The sequence below is a fragment of the Festucalex cinctus genome, chromosome 1 (genome assembly GCF_051991245.1).
Source record: "Festucalex cinctus isolate MCC-2025b chromosome 1, RoL_Fcin_1.0, whole genome shotgun sequence".
Taxonomy (NCBI): Eukaryota; Metazoa; Chordata; class Actinopteri; order Syngnathiformes; family Syngnathidae; genus Festucalex; species Festucalex cinctus.
This window is the reverse complement of record NC_135411.1, coordinates 5,275,864-5,295,540: the sequence shown is the minus strand read 5'-3', so window position 1 is coordinate 5,295,540 and position 19,677 is coordinate 5,275,864. Positions and strand designations below refer to the sequence as shown.

The following is a 19,677-nucleotide window of genomic DNA, read 5'->3' as shown; positions in this document are numbered from 1 at the left end:
TGGGAGGAGACCGGACTACCCGGAGAAGACCCACGCGGGCACGGGGAGAACATGCAAACTCCACCCAGGAAGGCCGGAGCCTGGACTCGAACCGGAGTCCTCAGAACTGGGAGGCGGACATGCTAACCACTCAAACACCGTGCCGCCCTATTCATATATAATGAGTGCTAAATAGTCTCAGTCCTCATCCCAGTCCTGGCTAGTTAATCCTCTAAAATACTCATATACAGTTGCTGGTTTAGAGATCCTGATCCATGTCCTGGTGTGGTTCTGAATCGCAGTATTGGTCCTCATCCTAATCCTAGTCCATCCATCTCTTAAACACTACTCAGGTAATTACTTGTCAAGATTTCCTGACCATGGTCCCAAGTCCCTGTCCTGGTTGTGCTGTTGGTTTTGGTCCTTGTCCTGATCCCAGACCCTGCCCTGGCTATTTGATCCAAACAGAAATAGTTTCTGGTCAGGATGTTCCGGCTTCCTGATTCCTGATACAGTTACGAGTCCAGAGCTCCCAGCACCAGTCACTGTCCTGGCTGATTCATTAAATTACTTTTCAAACTGGCCTAGATGTCCTGGTACCTACTAGGTCCTGGTCCTGGTCTTGGTCTATGCAACCACTGAAGATAAAAAGCAAAAGTTATTTACATGCCCTTGAAATTATTTCACTAAATTAAATGTTGCATTCAACTACATTAGCATAAGCTAATATTAGCGCTAAAGTCATTTGGCTGAATTGTGTTTAAAAACACAAGGGACGTTGTCAAAAATGCTCCCAAGCCATGATGGCTTCTAGAAGCTAGCAGCTAATTAGTGTTAGTATTACCCCCTCAGAGCGGAGACATCCCAACAGTACAAATGGTCGCACTAGGACAAGTGTGGAAGATGAACATTAGCATGTCCGATTAGCGTGATGCCACATGTCCTGCTTCCATCAAGATGAAGTGATAAAACATCATCACAGGCGCGTTCCCACTCATGAAAGAATGCACCTCCTTTGTTCTCCTGCACAGTCAAATCATGTTTTGCGCATCGGGAAGAACTTTTGCAGTTTTTGTTTCGTTAGCAGGATTTAAAAAACAAACAAACAAACAAACACGAAATGCAGTAACATGGATGTGGTTTGAAGCCTTATTAAACTACAACTACTGGCGCTAACAGTTAGCATGTCAATGGTATTTTCCATTATGTTAGCATTAAGTTAGTGAGCGCTAAAGTGGTTGAGAAAGTGGCTAAATATAGCAACCAAATGCTAAGTTGCCAACATTTGCGCTTTGATAAAGTTGCGTCTCTGTTTGGCAGCCATGTTGTTAGTGCAAGCAAACACAGTTTGAATGATGGAAAAATTGGATCAGAATGAAAATTGTCTTTACCAAAAAAAAAAAAAAAAAAAAACTCTAAGAGTGCGAAAGACCCTTTTGGCAAACAGAGCTAGCGGGCGGGCTAACGAGGCTAATTGGCGTGACGATGCGTTTGCGCCCGTCTGACAAAACAACCGCGGCGCCATTCGAAGCCCACCAATCCAATCACGAGTGTGAATGACTTTAATTGGCGCTTATCTGCCCAGCAAGCAGCAGTTTGTTTTCTTTCGGGCGGGGTCGGGAAACTCTTTAGCGCGCGAGCACGCGGGTGGCCTACGTGGCCGTAATCATCCGCCCAGCGTGCGACCAATCAAACAATTTGCAGCCAAGTTAAGACAAACAGCAGAGTGCCTTTGCAAGGGAGACCACCCCCTGTGGTGGGCTAACGAGACCATTTTAACCTCACGCACACACGCACGCAAACACGCGCTACACATCTGAAATCTTGTGGACTTAAACTTTGTAAAAACAAATTTTAAAAAATCCCCACTAAAAACGTATTAATAATACAAAAAATATATATTTGTATTTACTTGGGGTGTCATGCGACTAAATTTTTTTAATCATAATTCATTGCATGACTTCAGTAGTTAACTCATGAATAATTGCAAATTTTATACCTGTTCTAATTGTACAATAAAATGTACAATAAGTTTCCGTGCTATTGTTAACATAAAAGTGGAAAACATGTTAAATAAATATATTTATTAACATTTTTATTTTTTGTTATTTTTTATTTTATATATAGATATATAAAAATTATAGTATTTTGTATTTTATTTTTTATTTATTATTTTTTTATTATAACATTTAACAAAGCCATATTTCTAGATTTTATCATTGGTACAGTAATTTCGTAATAAATCATCAAATTTGAGTTATAATATAATATAAAGATGTACTGTACGGTAAAAAAACAAACAAAAAAAAACAAAAAAACGAGTGATATTGATTTGTTTTGGTCATTTTTCTGCCACTAGATGGCATAATTACATTTGTAAGACATTAAATTAAATTCTCCTTATACATGACATGGTACATTTTGGTCTAAAAGAAAAACAATGTGTTTTTTTTTCCCTGTTACAAAACATCACTTTATATTTTTATTTAAAAAAAAAAAAAAAAAAAAGCAATGTTTCTTGAAAAAAATCCCAGGAAACTAAAAAAAAAAAAAAAAAAAAAAAAAAGATTAAAAATAAATGAATAAATAATAAAATAATTACATTAAGTGGTTTAAATATTAATGACTTACAAAGCATAAATAAATACAAATTAAAATGAATAACTTTCTCAAAATTGTATTCTTGAAGTTTTTTTTTATATACAAAATATTACTTGGTTTTTAAAAAAGCATGTAAACCAAAAAAAAAAAAAAAATTATAGTTTTTTTTTAAACGCAACAATAAAAATAAATCAACAATCATCATCATTGTAATAGTAATAATAGCATTAAAATTAAGTGGATTAAATATCATTAATAATAAACTAAACAGCAAAATATATAAACTAAAATTATATATATATAAAAAGTCTGCGATTGGCTGGCAACCAGTTCAGGGTGTACCCCGCCTACATGCCCATAGCCAGCTGGGATAGGCTCCAGCATCCCCGCGACCCTTGTGAGGAGCAAGCGGTTCTGAAAATGGATATATAGAAAGTATTCAACTAAATGAATATTTGTATAAATATTACATATGCATATATATTTTTTAAATAATTATTTGTTTGATGTAGGAAAGACAAACAAACACACCAGCCAAAAGTAGTCCAAAAAAAAGGAAAGAAAAGAAAAAAGTTGGGTTTTTTTTCCATCGCTTGTTGTCCGTGAAGGCCTCATGTCATCATTTTCACCACGTCACTTGGTGACTTATTGTCCTGTCCAACTCATTAAGATCCTGTTGACTCTGCTAATGACATTCCTCCCTAATGTGCCGATTGTATTCGGTGTGTGTATTGGCAGTTTGATTGACGTGGCCGGGACCCCTCCCCGCGGGGGGGCGTGGCCTCCTCCCCTCGCCTGGCGTATAAGAAGCTGCAGCCCGCCCACCGAGCGCACACACAAACACACGCACTCGCGAAGCGGCAACGAGCGGGCATGACGGGTCGCTGTTGTTCGGCGGAGTGAGGCCGGCGCCGGCGCTCGCGCATCCGGCCGGCCGGCCGCCATGTCGCGGCGCGCGCTCCTCCTCCTCCGGTGCCTCTTCATCACGCTGGCCGCGCACCGCTCGCGCTGCTGGGGCGCCAAGCCGCTGCAGTGCCAGGAGATCTCCGTGCCCATGTGCAAGGGCATCGGCTACAACCACACGTACATGCCCAACCAGTTCCACCACGACACGCAGGACGAGGCCGGCCTGGAGGTGCACCAGTTCCTGGCGCTGGTGGAGATCAAGTGCTCGGCGGACCTGCGCTTCTTCCTCTGCAGCATGTACACGCCCATCTGCCTGGAGGACTACAAGAAGCCGCTGCCGCCGTGCCGCAGCGTGTGCGAGCGCGCCCGGGCCGGCTGCGCGCCCCTCATGCGCCAGTTCGGCTTCCCGTGGCCCGAGCGCATGCGCTGCGAGCTGCTGCCGGAGCAAGGGCGCCAAGACCTGCTGTGTATGGACTACCCGAGCCGGGAGAGCACCGCCGGAACGAGCGCGGCGCCGCCCACACAGCTCCCGCTCAAACCGTGGAAAAAGGCGGGCTCCAAAGCGCCACTGGCCAAGTGTCCGCCCGCCGCCGGGGACTGCTCCGCCGCCGCCGCCGCCTGCCACAGCCCCTTCTTCACCGCGGAGGAGCGCGCCTTCACCGCCTTCTGGATCGGCCTGTGGGCGGCGCTGTGCTTCGCCTCCACGCTGACCACCGTGGCCACCTTCCTGGTGGACCGGGAGCGATTCAAGTACCCGGAGCGGCCCATCATCTTCCTGGCCGCCTGCTACCTGTGCGTGTCGGCCGGCTACCTGCTGCGGCTGGCGGCGGGCCACGAGAGGGTGGCGTGCGCGACGCTGGCGACCAGCGTCGCCGGGGCCGGGGCCGGGGCCGGCCCGGCTCTCTGCACGCTCGTCTTCCTCCTCGTCTACTTCTTCGGCATGGCGGCGTCCATCTGGTGGGTCATCCTGTCGCTGGCCTGGTTCCTGGCCGCCGCGCTCAAGTGGGGCAACGAGGCCATCGCCGGCTACGCGTCCTACTTCCACCTGGCCGCCTGGCTGCTGCCCAGCGCCAAGACCATCGCGGCGCTGGCGCTCGGCTCGGTGGACGGCGACCCGGTGGCGGGCATCTGCTACGTGGGCAACCGCAGCCTGGACAACCTGCGCGGCTTCGTGCTGGCGCCGCTGGTGCTCTACTTGCTGCTGGGCTCCGCCTTCCTGCTGGCGGGCTTCGTGGCGCTCTTCCGCATCCGCCGCGTGGTCCGCCGCCAGGGCAAAGCGCACAAGCTGGAGCGGCTCATGCTCCGCATCGGCGTCTTCGCGGTGCTCTACACGGTGCCGGCCGCCGTCATCGCGGCCTGCTACTTCTACGAGCAGCACAACCGGCGAGCGTGGGAGGCGGGCTACAGGTGCGGGTGCCCCCCCGCCGAGGCCGAGCGGCCCCCGCGGCCGGACTACGCCGTGTTCATGCTCAAGTACTTCATGGGGCTGCTGGGGGGCGTCACGTCGGGCGTGTGGCTGTGGTCCGGCAAGACGGTGGACTCGTGGCGGACGTGGTGCACGCGCTGCTGCTGGAGGAGCAAGGCGGCGGCGTCGTCGGCGGGCGGGGGGTCCATGTACAGTGACGTCAGCACCGGCCTCACCTGGAGGTCGGGCACCGGGAGCTCCGTGTCCTTCCCCAAGCAGGTGCCTCCGTCCCGGGTGTGAGCCGCACGCGCCCACCCAGGAGGACCTGAATTGGAACTTCTTTCTTCTTCTTTTTTTTTTTCTTCCCGGTGACGTCATCGGGGTTACTCGGGTCCACGTTGCCTTCATAACGGACTCATTACGGGTTTGCGTTGCGCATCAATGAGGGTATTTATCTAATTATCGTGTACAGATGGTGTAATTATGTATAATTGTCACTTTGATAGAAGAGTCTATTTTGAATAAATAAAAACATTGGAATTCTTCTCCACCGACTGCTGCTCATTTCCAGAAACTCGAGAGGAGGCGGCCATTTTATTAGGCACACGTGATTACTGTTACAATATTGAGCTTATTATTATTATTATTATTATAAAAATTCATGCATACATTGTGTAACTGATATTTATAACGTTAATTTTTTTTAAATCTAGTGGTGTGCCTAATAAAGTGGCTTAGTAACTTGACATTTTCTCAAAACTAACACAAGAACAGCAACAAAAAAAGTCTATTCTGAGTAAGTAAAACATTTTTTATTGAATTCTTACCACTAAATTGGTCTCCCTGCGATTGGCTGGCGACCGGTTGTACCCCGCCTACTGCCCGAAGCCAGCTGGGATAGGCTCCAGCACCCCCGCGATCCTTGTGAGGAGCAAGAAAATGGATGGATTGATGGAAATTGTTCTCATTTTAAACGAACTTAAGTCTTAATGGTCTCAAAACAGCATCCAAAACAAGTGCTCACTGTCAGAAAATAATAATAATTATTATTATTAACTGTCATGTTTTAATATTATGATTGTTCCGCAGTTCCTGAATATCTGACATTGTCAATTTAAAGTCAGATTTCCTGTATACTGCATCTAGTGTTTAATGTAGTAATAACTTGACATTTTAAACGCATAGTTCTTGAAATCTTGTTCTTTTGTTCAGTTATATGTCAAATTTTACTCAAAAAGTCTCAACATTTGCACTTTGTTTTAGTAAGAGTTGAAAAAAAAAAAAGTCACCTCAACTCAAATGCACCTGTTACAACTTAAATGTTATGTTGTGCTACCACCCTGTGGTCAAAAAGTGAACAACATATATTGGAGGGGGAAAAGCACAAGTTGCGTGATGGCGCCCCCTAGTGTATATAACAGGGGTGTCCAAACGTTTCCATTTGAGGGCCACATGCAGAAAATCAGGAAGGACGCAAGGGCCACATCATGTTATGAAGAGAAATTGTGTTTAATCCTAAAAAAAAATTGTACAAATAATTTATTGGTGCTTTTGCATATTTAGAAAAATGCTACAGTATATAAACCAATTTATTTGTAATATGGCAGTAGGGTTATTATAATTGACCCAAAACACTCGATACATTCACGGGGCTTCATCCCGCCATCATTACCAAATTATTATTATTATTTTTTTTTCATCACTACAAGATTGGAACTCAAGGCCGCGCGTGAGTGACGTCATCTTGATGTCACCGCCGCTCTGTCAGCCCTGTGACCACTCACTACAAACATTAAAAACAAGCTTCAAAAATTCTCCTGTCAAGTCATGAGTTCACTGTTGTCGATGCGAAAGAAAATAACAAAAGGCCCATCCCGCTTCAGTTTGAAGAAAATGATGGACGGTAAGCGGTAAACAAGACACAAGTTGACTAAAATATTCAATTACAGCATTACGTTCAGAAGACTTCCGGGTGGGGAAAGATGTCACGTAACATTGCTGTAAATGCTGCCGTCTTTATTTCCTTTTTCAATATGATGCTTTTATTTTGACATGTTAAACCGGAAGTTGTGGGCTGACAGCGTTTCCGTAATTGACACAGCCACAAGCATTGGACGACACGTCTTTTCCTTTCTTTCGAGCTGGTTGTTTTTTGTCATCATTCTTCGTTGGAAAAGTTGAGCAAATGGATCAAGTTGATTTAAGAAGCTGTTAAAGCATTCATGACTGTGATGATCACTTGTGGCAGAAGACTGCCGTTGATTGAGCAGGCCAAAGTGGTCAGTAGCATTTCAATGATCGATCGTTAGCTTAGATGCTAACACAATGCCATGTTTGTCGTAAATGTTTGTTTTGTATGTCTAAACTTTTAGTTCTACGGTGTATTGCTGAGCAATAAACATCTGTGAAAGGCACTGGAGAGTCTCCAGTGGAGACTCGCATGCAATCAATGGGCGGTACAATTGCTCTTCTATTCTATGAAATATTGTGTCCTTCAGTAGTTTCATTTGAATTTGCGCAGTCTTGGGGCGCCCTCCCGTGGTTGCTGGGTTTATTGTTTTGTTTTGTTTTTTTGATGAGTAGAAAGACGCCATTTCGATGTGGCAGCACGCAACGTCAAAACGTTGACTCTTACGAAGGCGGTTGGAACCTATTTTTGTTGTTGCTTTGGACAAGAATTGTCTGTAAGTATATGTGATGTTTAGGTAACAACACTGAAGATTTATTTGAGTTAGGTGGGATAATTTGAACACTGTTAAAAATGTGCAGTGTAACTAGCTACTAGCATGAGAGTGTTGTTTATTGTTAGCTAATTTAACATTGTTTGTTTGTTTTTTTATTCTAGTTTAAAGATGACCTAAAGGGGGTAGTGATAAGTATATGTGATGTTTAGATAACAACACTGAAGATTTATTTGAGTTAATTGGGATAATTTGGAGACTGTTAAAAATAGGGGTGTTTAAAAAAAAAAATCGATTCGGCGATATATCGCGATACTACATCGCGCGATTCTCGAATCGATTCAATAATCGGCAGAATCGATTTTTTTTTTTTTTTTTTTTTTTTTTTTTTTTTTTTTTTTTTTTTTTTTTAGGATTCACACCTTGAGCATGGAAGAATGTTATATGAACGGCACATTAAGCCTTAATATTTTTATTTTAATGCTGTTCAAATGTGAAACAGATTGCAAACTGTTTGTGTACAGTGGCTCACGGTTATAAGCCTCAAGTTTTAGATAAATATATTCATACAAATCTTACAATGTACATGTACAAATTTACTGATAGTATTTTCTAAATTTGAATGGAAAAAAATCGCAACAATCGACTTATAAATTCGTATCGGGATTAATCGGTATCGAATCGTGACCATTCGTATCGGGATTAATCGGTATCGAATCGAATCGTGACCTGTGAATCGTGATACGAATCGAATCGTCAGGTACTAGGCAATTCACACCCCTAGTTAAAAATGTGCAGTGTAACTAGCTACTAGCATGAGTGTTGTTTATTGTTAGCTAATTTCACGTTGTTGTTGTTTTTTATTCTAGTTTAAAGATGACCTAAAGGGGGTAGTGATAAGTATATGTGATGTTTAGATAACAACACTGAAGATTTATTTTAGTTAATTGGGATAATTTGGAGACTGTTAAAAATGTGCAGTGTAACTAGCTACTAGCATGAGAGTGTTGTTTATTGTTCGCTAATTTCACGTTGTTGTTTTTTTTATTCTAGTTTTAAGATGACCTAAAGGGGTAATGGTAAGTATATGTGATGTTTAGATAACAACACTGAAGATTTATTTTTAGTTAATTGGGATAATTTGGAGACTGTTAAAAAGGTGTAGTGTAACTAGCTACTAGCATGAGAGTGTTGTTTATTGTTCGCTAATTTCACGTTGTTGTTGTTTTAATTCTAGTTTTAAGATGACCTAAAGGGGGTAATTGTAAGTATATGTGATGTTTCGATAACAACACTGAAGATTTATTTGAGTTAATTGGGATAATTTGGAGACTGTTAAAAATGTGCAGTGTAACTAGCTACTAGCATGATTGTTGTGTATTGTTAGCTATTTTCACATTTTATTTTATTTTTATTGTTCTAGTTTTAAATGACCTAAAGAGGGTAATGGTCGAGGCCATTGTCCAAATAAAAAGCCCAAAAAGAAAACAACGTCTGATTGTTTGGAACATCGTTAACTCGCTGTCCAGCTGGTGAGATTTGGGAGCTTCGGAGCGAGGACAGCATACCTCCTATGAAATCCAGGTCTGAAACGATTTCCAAAATACTCTGGTGTACACACACATTCAAAAACAAATGTTCCAAAGTCTCATTATCACAGCCACAAAATGCGCAGCAAATTTGTTGCATCTTAAACCTCTGATTAAAAAAAATAAAAAATTCCCACAAGGATAAACATCAATCATCACCTTAACTCTTTGACCGCCAAAAACGTTTAATAACGATTAGTAAAATCACAACGTATGCCGCCATAAACGTTAAATGATGTCAACTACTTTTTTTGTTTTTGTTTTTAATCAATGGGCAGTTCACCGTCTAAGTGCAGCACGTGCTGCCCGGTCAGTGAGTTGTGGAATAAAAAAAAACCTCACTGTCTATAGCCAGCAGATGGCAGCATTGTATATCTCTTTTCAATGGTCTCAATGCGTATGAAATTTGATGAAACAAAACGTTTTCAAGGATGATGTAAATGATCAAAGCCTTTCTCATATTATTATTATTTTTTTTTTGGTAACGTATGGCAGTAAAAGATCTAAAATGTGTTTCTTTAGCCTTCGGTGATATGGGAAGAGAAAGGTATCAGCTTCGAATTCTCGCACTAGTTTACCGAGAATATTCTTTTAACAAATGTTTTCCTTTTTATAGGCAATACAAATAGTTTGGATGTGAGGCCACCACGTGCAAAATTTATTTGTACATTTTTTTTTATCTATAAAATGAACCTCATCTATAAAGAGTGATGGAATCGTAGGTACTCTTTGGTCATAAAGCAGTGCTTCTCAAATAGTGGGGCGGGCCCCCAGGGGGCGTGGGACTCCATCAAGGGGGGCGCATTTGACCTCGGGGAACATGCTTTTTTATTTTTTATTTTATTTTATTTTTTTACTCTCCTAGAATAAAGTGCAATTGCACCTCCACTACATTAGGGGGCAGTGGCGCTCTCATTATTGGCAGAGTGTGCGCAGGGAGCATTCGCTTTGTGGTGTAAGGGGTTTTGTTTGCACTGAGCAAAAAATAAATAAAAAAAAATCTGCACAAATTATTTTATATATTTTTGTTTTGCAGGTTAAAGTTTTATTTTATTTTTTTTAAATATTGTGCTCCTTAGTTAATGTTTGTGATCAGATTGAATGCATTATTATTTAGTGATTTTATGTAATTTTTCCCGTATCATATGGTTTGACATGGTCGGTCTAAAAATGTTTATAGTTTAAGGATTTTATTTAATTTTTGAATTTCAGATGCACTTTAAATCTTTTCTGTTACAGTTAATAAAGATATTCTTTGTTGTAAGTTGGTCCATATTTCTTTTTTTTTTAAATTCTCTTATACGTTAATACAGATACAGTGTTATGCAGAGACGTGCTTATAACAATTTTATAGACAAAATACTATTTATAGTCGCGGGGGGGGCATGACAGAAAATAATTGAGAAGCACTGTCATAAAGTAACATTCCTTTCACTATGTTTAAATAGTGATTTAAAAAAAAAATGCAAAAACAACACAATCAAAGCTTTAATAATGCGTACACGCAAACACACGAAACGCACACACTTCATGGCACAAACATTTGTGACAACGTTAGCGACAGCAAAGACGAAACAACAAAGTGATCAAGCTACATTGGCAGTGTTCCATACAGTACGTCAGTCGGAGTGCATATTTCAATGATACAATCGGCAATAAGTTAGAGTAACAGCATGTGACATTCGATTTTTTTTTTTTTTCTGTGTGTGTTAAATGCGCCGCAAGCTAGCTCAGATGGCGGCCGAGGCGTCGCCCTCTCTGGCCCGGAAGCGGCCCACGTGCTCCAGCTGGCCCGAGTCGGACACGTCGTAGCTCGTCTTGTACTTGGCCAGGATCTTCATCAGGGGGCGGAGCTTCAGCCACCACTGCTCCTTGGGGATCCTGTGCCTGAGACAGGAAGTGATTGCATTCATTTCCTGTTTTCATGACTTTGGTGGTCGATTCGTGACATACTGTACATGGCTACCAAATTTCATGCTGAGAAGTGAAACAGGCTTTTGGGGGATGAATTTAAAAAAAACAAAAAAAAGGTTAATCCCTTAGAGAAGTTTGTCTTTCAAAAAGACACGACACAATGCCTAAAATGGCCGCTTTGAACCTGTCTTTTCTAACATAGCTTCATGAGAAGCTTTTTTGTAGGTCTACCCATGTTTTCAATTTTATGTTGATAAGTCAAATAAACTGACTTTGGGACAGAATTTTCAGAAATAGTTCATTAACTCGTTTACTCCCAAAAACGTATAAATACGTTCTATTTTGAATATGACCATGCTCCCAAAGATGTCATTATACGTTTTGGCTTTGATGCAACCTCTGAACTAAAGAGGATGCTTGAAGCAATGGTAGTTATTACAAAAAACGGCCATCAGATGGCAGCAGAGTATAAGAGACCAAAAAGCTCTTTTCCCTACTATTTTAAACAGATTTGTGAATAATGATGAAACTTAGCCATGTTTTAATGCTAATTGATGCAAAATGGAAACAGCTAGAAGTACACTTTTTTTTTTTTTTTTTCCTGATGAAAGAAGAGTCCTTAAAATCTTTCTTTTGGTAGGTTCCATGTTTTTATAGCAATAGGACACAATATGCTATGGGCCTTGCAAAATCAGTCAAAATCCAGTAAAACAGCGAAAATGTCCTGGGAGTGAATTGAGTTAAGAATAAGTTCATGTATGAACAACCCATTAAAAAAAATGCCTAAAATGTCCCCCCTTGGAACCAGATTGGCAGACTTGTTGTGTCTTTTCTAGCAAGACTTTTTAAGACTTTTTTTTCGTGGGTCTACTCGTGACCAACTTAACTATCAAATTTCACGTTGATAAGTTAAACTAGTTCTAGAGACGGACTTCAACTAAAAATGTCCTAAGTGACAGTAAAATGCCCACTTGAAACCAAAATAGCAGACTTCCAGTTTCGTTTGAGACTTTTTTCTTTTTTTTGTAGTTCTACACAAGAAAGACCGGCCTACCAAATTTGATGTTGCCGACTTAAACCGATTCCAGGGGCTCAATTTGCAAAGAATTTAAAGGAGCCCGAAAATGCCCAAAATGACCACAAAAAAAAACCCCACTTTAAATCAAAATGGCCAACTTCCTGAGTGATTTCCGCCATGACTTCTTGAGACGTTTTTGTAGGTTTAAACATGCCAGAGTGGCCGACCAAATTTTAAGTTCCTAAGTTGAAGTGGTAGGGGTTTAAATTTCAAATAATTTGAAGGACATCTGGAAATGTCGAAAATGACCATAAAATTCCCATTTTAAACCAAACAAAATGGTGGACTTCCTGTCCCATATCCATCAAGGCTTCTTGAGACTTTTTTGTTGGTCTACACAAGATAGACTGGCCTACCAAATTTTATCTTACTCAGTCAAACTGGCTTCGGGGGCAGAATTTTCAAATTAGAAGGACATCTGGAAATGTCCAAAATGACTATAAAATTCCCATTTTAAACCAAAATGGCTGACTTCCTGTCTCATATCCACCATGGCTTCTTGAGACTTTTTTGTAGGTCTACACAAGATAGACCTGCCTACCAAATTTCATGTTCCTCAGTCTAACTGGTTTCGAGGGCTGGATTTTCAAATATAGTTCATGTTTGAAAAACTCCTGTAGAAAAAAAATTTGACTACATTGACAAACTTTGAACCAAAATGGCTGACTTCCTGTCTCATATCCATCATGGCTTCTTGAGACTTTTTTTTGTAGGTCTACACAAGATAGACCTGCCTACCAAATTTCATGTTCCTCAGTCAAACTGGTTTCGGGGGCTGGATTTTCAAATATAGTTCATGTTTGAAAAAACCCTGTAGAAAAAAATGACTACATTGACAAACTTTGAACCAAAATGGCTGACTTCCTGTCTCATATCCACCACAGGTTCTTGAGACTTTTTTGTAGGTCTACACAAGATAGACCGGCCTACCAAATTTCATGTTCCTCAGTCTAACTGGTTTCGAGGGCTGGATTTTCAAATATAGTTCATGTTTGAAAAATTCCTGTAGAAATTTTTTTTGACTACATTGACAAACTTTGAACCAAAATGGCTGACTTCCTGTCTCATATCCATCATGGCTTCTTGAGACTTTTTTTTGTAGATCTACACAAGATAGACGTGCCTACCAAATTTCATGTTCCTCAGTCAAACTGGTTTCGGGGGCTGGATTTTTCAAATATAGTTCATGTTTGAAAAAACCCTGTAGAAAAAAATTACTACATTGACAAACTTTGAACCAAAATGGCTGACCTCCTGTCTCATATCCACCATAGCTTCTTGAGACTTTTTTGTAGGTCTACACAAGATAGACCGGCCTACCAAATTTCATGTTCCTCAGTCTAACTGGTTTTGAGGGCTGGATTTTCAAATATAGTTCATGTTTGAAAAAACCCTGTAGAAAAAAATGACTACATTGACAAACTTTGAACCAAAATGGCTGACTTCCTGTCTCATATCCACCACAGCTTCTTGAGACTTTTTTGTAGGTCTACACAAGATAGACCGGCCTACCAAATTTCATGTTCCTCAGTCTAACTGGTTTTGAGGGCTGGATTTTCAAATATAGTTCATGTTTGAAAAACTCCTGTAGAAAAAAAATTTGACTACATTGACAAACTTTGAACCAAAATGGCTGACTTCCTGTCTCATATCCATCATGGCTTCTTGAGACTTTTTTTTGTAGATCTACACAAGATAGACGTGCCTACCAAATTTCATGTTCCTCAGTCAAACTGGTTTCGGGGGCTGGATTTTTCAAATATAGTTCATGTTTGAAAAAACCCTGTCGAAAAAAATGACTACATTGACAAACCTTGAACCAAAATGGCTGACTTCCCGTGTCTTTTTGGCACTTTTTTTTGTGGGTCAACCCAACCTAGACTGGCCTATGAAATGTCATCATGCTAAAAGTGTCAGACAAAGCTTCTTACTCAAAGTCGGTCTCGTGTTTGAGCTGCGCGACGGGCTGGAAGAGCATCGCCCGGCGTCTCATGCCCAGCAGGCAGGCGCTGTCCTCGTTGTTGGCGAACACTCGGCCTGCGTCCAAAGATTCGACGGTGACGTTTTGACGCCTCAAAAGTTGACAATGCCGAGTTGACGACGTTCGGTTCTTGGCTTTTACCTCCTTTGTAAGACTCCTTCATGGTCTTGGTGATCCACTGGACGGCCTTCGCCGCCACTTTGGTGCCGAAGTTTCTGTCGAAGGGAGACGGAGCGCCACCCTGTGGATCGGACAGGGACTTTTAGCGTGCGGATGTGACGTCCTACGCGCCCCGATTTGAATGCCGGATTTTGGGGTTGAAGAAAACCAGATCAAGATCAATTATTTCAAACTTTTTCTGCCATTAATGCGACCTCATAAACTTAACAACTCAACTGATTGTTTGTTTGTTGGTTTATTTATTTACTTATTTATTCATTTAATAATTCATTTAATCATTTATTTATTTATTTAATAATTCATTTAATCATTTATTTATTTGCTTTTGACAGCAACGGAAAAACTTTGGACTGTGCCTTTTCCAAATAACTTAAATAATGAGGTTGCACAAATGTGCACACCCCCTGAGAATTGTGCTTGAATTAAGCCATCATATTTATATATATGTATATATATAATATATATATATATATTATATATATTATATATTATAATATCTATATTATTAAATATTATATTATATATTATAATATATTTATATATATATGTATATTCAAGTTAAATGAAGTCAGTCATTTCCAGGGCTTCTGATTAACCCCAAATAAAGTCCAGTTGTTCTAATAGGTCTTTTTTTTTTTTTTTTTTTTTTTAACTTTCCATTTACTTACTTATACTTACTTTACAAAATATATTATGATTCATCTTACTTTAATTTTTGGGTTTAAGAAAACCAGTGGTTAAATAAAAATTAACAATTGAAATAATGAGGTTGCAAAAGTGTACACACCCCTTAGAATTGTGTTCAGAATTAACCGATTACATTTATACGCAAGTTAAATGTAAGTCAGCACACACCTGCTACCTTTCCACGTGCCTCTGATTAACCCCAAATAAAGTCCAGTTGTTCTAGTAGGCTTTTTATTTTTTCCATTTACTTACTTATACTTACGTTACAGATATACTAGTGTTCATCTTTATTTTTTGGGTTTAAGAAAACCAAGCCAAGATAAGTCATTACAAAAAATAAACAAACATTTTCCATCATTAATTTGACCTATATAACCTTTACAAATCCAGTGGAATTTAGGGTAAATGTATATTAACAATTGAAATAATGTGGTTGCACAATTGTGCACACCCCCTTAGAATTGTGTTCAGAATTACCCCATCCTATTTATACTCAAGTTAAATGTTAAGACCTGCTACAATTTCAAGTACCTCTGATTAACCCCAAATAAAGTTCAGTTGTTCTAGTAGGATTTTATTTATTTTTCCCTACTTTCCCCATTAAAAATGATTTTGGTTTCAATTGATATGGATCCGTTACAGGTCGCATTAATCGTAGATAGAAATTCTGACTTGAATACTTTTAAAATCACCAAAACCTGGCATTTGTCCAAAGGTGTGTCGACTTTCTCTATCCACTGCAAATGTCGCCCGTACCTGCTGCATGTGTCCCAGGATGTTCTTCCTGCAGTCAAACACGCCGCGGCCCTCCTCCGAGTAAAGCTGGTAGATGAAGTCAGTGGTGAAGTTCTCGTTGCAGTTCTCGTTCCTACGCGCGCACGGCACGCACAAATTTGAAGCCGCGGCCCAAAAGAGAAGCCCCGCCCCCTTTTCTTGCGTCCTTCACCTGAGCACCAGACCTCTTTGGATGGTGGTCTTCATCTTCTCCGTCAGATGTTCCACATTGCCCTAAAAGGACCAAAAAACAAGGTTTTTTTTTTTGGTTTTTTTTAAATCTAGCCCCCAAAGCCAGTTTGACTTAGCCGTACAAAATATAGTTAGGTTTTTTTTTTGTTTTTTTTAAGAGGTGACAGGCGATTAAAAATTTTAATCTCAATTAATCGCATGACTTCAATAGTTAACTCACGATTAATCGCAAATTTGATATCTGTTGTAAATGTACAATTAAAAATGTACACTCATTTTTTTTTCAAGTTTTCATTCTCTTGTTAACAAAAGTGGAAAAAAAATGTTAAATAATAGAAAATATGGCTGCATCTTTTAGTCAATGATACAGTAATTTTATAATCCATAAAAAAATGGAAAAATGGAAAAAAAATGTTAAATAATAGAAAATATGGCTGCATCTTTTAGTCAATGATACAGTAATTTTATAATCCATAAAATGTAGTTATAATGTAAAAAAATGAGTGTGATATTGATTTGTTGGTCATTTTTCTGCCACTAGATGGCATAACTGCATTTCTAAGACATTGGTGACAGCTCAGTGCATTTTTCTTTGATATTAAGTGCCAGATAATCTTTAACATGATGTAACTTGTGAATTTCTGCACATTTTTAAAATTGTAAACTTGACCCCAGTCTCCACAAATATATGATTTATTATAAAATGTATTACTGCTAAATTTTGACGTGGGCCTGTCAGCTGAATTGTTGACTGGAAACCCCCCCAACCCCCCCATACGGGCTTTCCAAGTCATTAATTGCGCATAAAAAACAAAAAAAAATTGTGGTGTTGAAGCCACTTTAATCCCAAATTAATTTCGACCCTCCATTCGCCAAAAAAAAAGAAAAAACAACAACATGCAAGCTCCACCTGCAGGTCTCGGATGTCGAAGGGCTCCTCGTAGATGTAGACGGTGTCGGCGCCCGCCGCCAGCCCGCCCACGGTCGCCAGGTAGCCGCAGTAGCCCCCCATGGTCTCGATGATGAACACCCTCCGCTTGGTGCCGCTGGCCGACTGCTTGATGCGGTCGCATGTCTGCCAGCAACCAAATCCATTATTATTTCAAAAAAAAAAAAAAAAAAAGGCAACTGGAGGTTCTTATGTCACAAGATTTCAAAAGTACAACTTTAGTGATGCTAAATTAATTTGTTTTTACCTGATGGGACCCACGTGAACAGACGGGTTACCATGGCAACACCACATCAACACAACACAACGACAACAAGTCAGAGCAGGCGAAGGTTTGGCAAGAGGCGCCGTTACCTCCACGAGGGCGTTGAGGGAGGTGTCGGCGCCGATGCTGAGGTCGGTGCCGGGCACGTTGTTGCTAATGGTGGCGGGCAGCATGCACAGCGGCACGCAAAACTCCTCGTAGCGCTCGCGAGCCTCAAACAGCTGCAGGAGCGACTCCAGGGCCTGACGGACGCCCGGGCCAATCGTTACATTTTCGCCGATGAGGCTGCGTGTGTGCTTGTCTTTTTATGGTGTGTGCGTTGATTCTTTATGTTGTGTAGATTCTTTATCGTTACGTAGCTCAATAGTGTGCGTGTATATCAAGGTTATTTTAGTGAACTAAAACTAACGAAAAAAACTCAAAATTGAAAAAACGTTTACGAAATAAAATAAAAACAAATATCCTTTAAAAAAAAAAAAGAAAAAAACTAACTGAAACTAACTAACTAAAATTGTGAACAAAAAATGTTAATGAAAAAAACATAAAAACCAAAAATGCTTTGTAAAAAAACTAAAATTCTACAAAAAAATTGTTAATGAATAAACATAAAAACGAAAATGCTTTTTAAAAAGCTAAAACTAACTGAAACTATATTTTATGTTTACAAAACTAACTAAAACTAATTAATAATACTTTATTACTAAATAACTAAAAGTAAAATTTGAAAAAGAAATGTTAATGAAAAAAAACATAAAAAATGAAAATGCTTTTTAAAAAAAATAAAATTCTACAAAAAAAATTGTTAATGAATAAACATAGTCGAAGGTTATTTTTGTTAACTAAAACTAAGGAAATAACTAAAACTACATTTAATATATATATATATATATATATATATATATATATATATATATATATATATATATATATATATATATATATTAATGAAAAAACAAAAATGCTTTCTAACAGACTAAAATTCTAAAAAAAATAATAATAATGTTAATGAAAAAACATATAAACAAAAATGCTTTTGAAAAAACTAAAACTAATTGAAACTACATTTCACGTTTACAAAACTAACTAAAACTAATTAATTATAGCATTAATGTCCTTCGTTTTAGTCTTTGCTAATTAATTATTAAAAAGTATCGGGAAACTAACAGGAAGTGAAACATGAAAAAAAATGCATATTGGCACCAAGGTTATTTTTGTTAACTAAAACTAAGGAAATGACTGAAATTAAAATTTAAAAAAAAAAAAAAATGCTTTGTAAAAAAACTAAAATTCTAAAAAAAAAAGAATGTTAATGAATAAACGTAAGAATGAAAATGCTTTTAAAAAACTAAAACTAACTTGGAACTACATTTTATGTTTACAAAACCAAAACTAATTAATTATAGCATAAAATGTCCTTAATTTTAGTCTTTGGTAATTAATTGAATGCATTAGCTTGCGGGGATGATTTTAAATGAGATTTTAAGTCAACTTATTTTTTATATTAACCAGAATAAAGACATTTGAAAGTGTGTCACACAGAAGTGACATCATATAGCAGCAGCCAATAGAAAAGCACCTTTCAGATGACATCGCTCCCATGAGTTTTTTTTTTTTAATATTGCACACAAGTAATTCACATTTAATTAAAAAAAAAACTAATACTGAAACTGAGCATTTATTAAATAACTAAGACTACTAAAAACTAACAGAACCACCCTGAAAGCTAATTAAAACTAACTTAAAAAAAAAAAAAAACTCAAAATAAAATCAAAACTATAATGAAAAATTCCAAACCTATAGTAACCCTGGTGTGTGCGTGCGACTGCGTTCATGCGTCTTTGTGTTTGTATTGGCTCTCTCCGCTTGCCAAGTGAGCCGACTTCCCATTGGCCGATTTGGGCTGGGAGTATCGGGTGCGGGACGGCCAGACGCCGTCCGGCGACGCGTCGCGGCGTTGACGTGACCTGATAAGACCGCGCTCCCGTTTTAGCTGCAACGCACGGACGTCATTCCTGAAACGGCGCATTGCCGCCACGCACACACGCGCGCCGAAGAACACATCAACCTCCACCCCACAACGTGTTCTTTGTCTGCTGTTGACCAAACACACACGAGTCAATCCAAGGTCACAAGGTCACAAGAGCGCATGCGATGCACTTACCTGAGGTTAGCTCGATGCTACATTTGTGCCCCGTTCAACTCCATGACCTTTTTTTGGCTCTTTTTTTCAGTGGAACTTTGACCTTTCGGAGGTCCGTTGTGTGTATTTGACTATCGTCGCCATTGAGTTGGAAAAAAAGAAGAGCCTGTTAAGGGCTGTAATGCTTCTGCGGACGACTTTTGATATCTTCGTACGTCAGCGTTTACGAATGCTGATGTTGACACCACAAACACGACAGCGGCTTCGCTCTTTGTCGTTCTTCATTTGGCCCAGTTAAAAAAAAAAAAAATAAAAAAAAAACATTTTCTCTGCTGCGCTTCTGGAGGACCAAAAGT

General features: G+C 39.6%; 2 protein-coding genes and 1 long non-coding RNA gene across 6 annotated transcripts in view; 2 read left to right on the top strand and 1 right to left on the bottom strand.

Annotated features, from left to right (window-relative positions):
• Window positions 1-3,438: 3,438 nt before the first annotated feature.
• LOC144007307 (frizzled-8-like) lies at window positions 3,439-5,435 on the top strand. The gene has a single exon (XM_077506836.1). The coding sequence runs from the start codon at window positions 3,524-3,526 to the stop codon at window positions 5,189-5,191; it is 1,668 nt and encodes a 555-aa protein (XP_077362962.1). The 5' UTR covers window positions 3,439-3,523; the 3' UTR covers window positions 5,192-5,435.
• Window positions 5,436-8,425: 2,990 nt separating this feature from the next.
• Window positions 8,426-19,677, top strand: part of LOC144007807 (uncharacterized) — a 53,941-nt gene continuing 42,689 nt past the window's right edge. Inside the window, exon 1 of the long non-coding RNA XR_013280378.1 lies at window positions 8,426-9,156. This is a non-coding gene — a long non-coding RNA (uncharacterized LOC144007807). The remainder of the gene's footprint in view (window positions 9,157-19,677) is intronic.
• Window positions 10,637-19,677, bottom strand: part of pfkpb (phosphofructokinase, platelet b) — a 59,653-nt gene continuing 50,612 nt past the window's right edge. For 3 of the 4 annotated variants that reach the window (XM_077505983.1, XM_077505993.1, XM_077505989.1), the window contains 7 exons: window positions 17,271-17,423; window positions 16,878-17,042; window positions 15,948-16,009; window positions 15,758-15,869; window positions 14,276-14,375; window positions 14,085-14,190; window positions 10,637-11,048 (listed from right to left, as the gene is read on the bottom strand). In XM_077505983.1, coding sequence (XP_077362109.1) covers window positions 10,892-11,048; window positions 14,085-14,190; window positions 14,276-14,375; window positions 15,758-15,869; window positions 15,948-16,009; window positions 16,878-17,042; window positions 17,271-17,423 — 855 coding nt within the window. In that variant the 3' untranslated portion in view covers window positions 10,637-10,891. The remainder of the gene's footprint in view (window positions 11,049-14,084; window positions 14,191-14,275; window positions 14,376-15,757; window positions 15,870-15,947; window positions 16,010-16,877; window positions 17,043-17,270; window positions 17,424-19,677) is intronic. The other variant, XM_077505992.1, reaches the window with a different exon arrangement.

Excerpts from the sequence above, each read along its gene's own strand:
- LOC144007307 (XM_077506836.1), top strand. The coding sequence starts at position 3,524 with ATGTCGCGGCGCGCGCTCCTCCTCCTCCGGTGCCTCTTCATCACGCTG.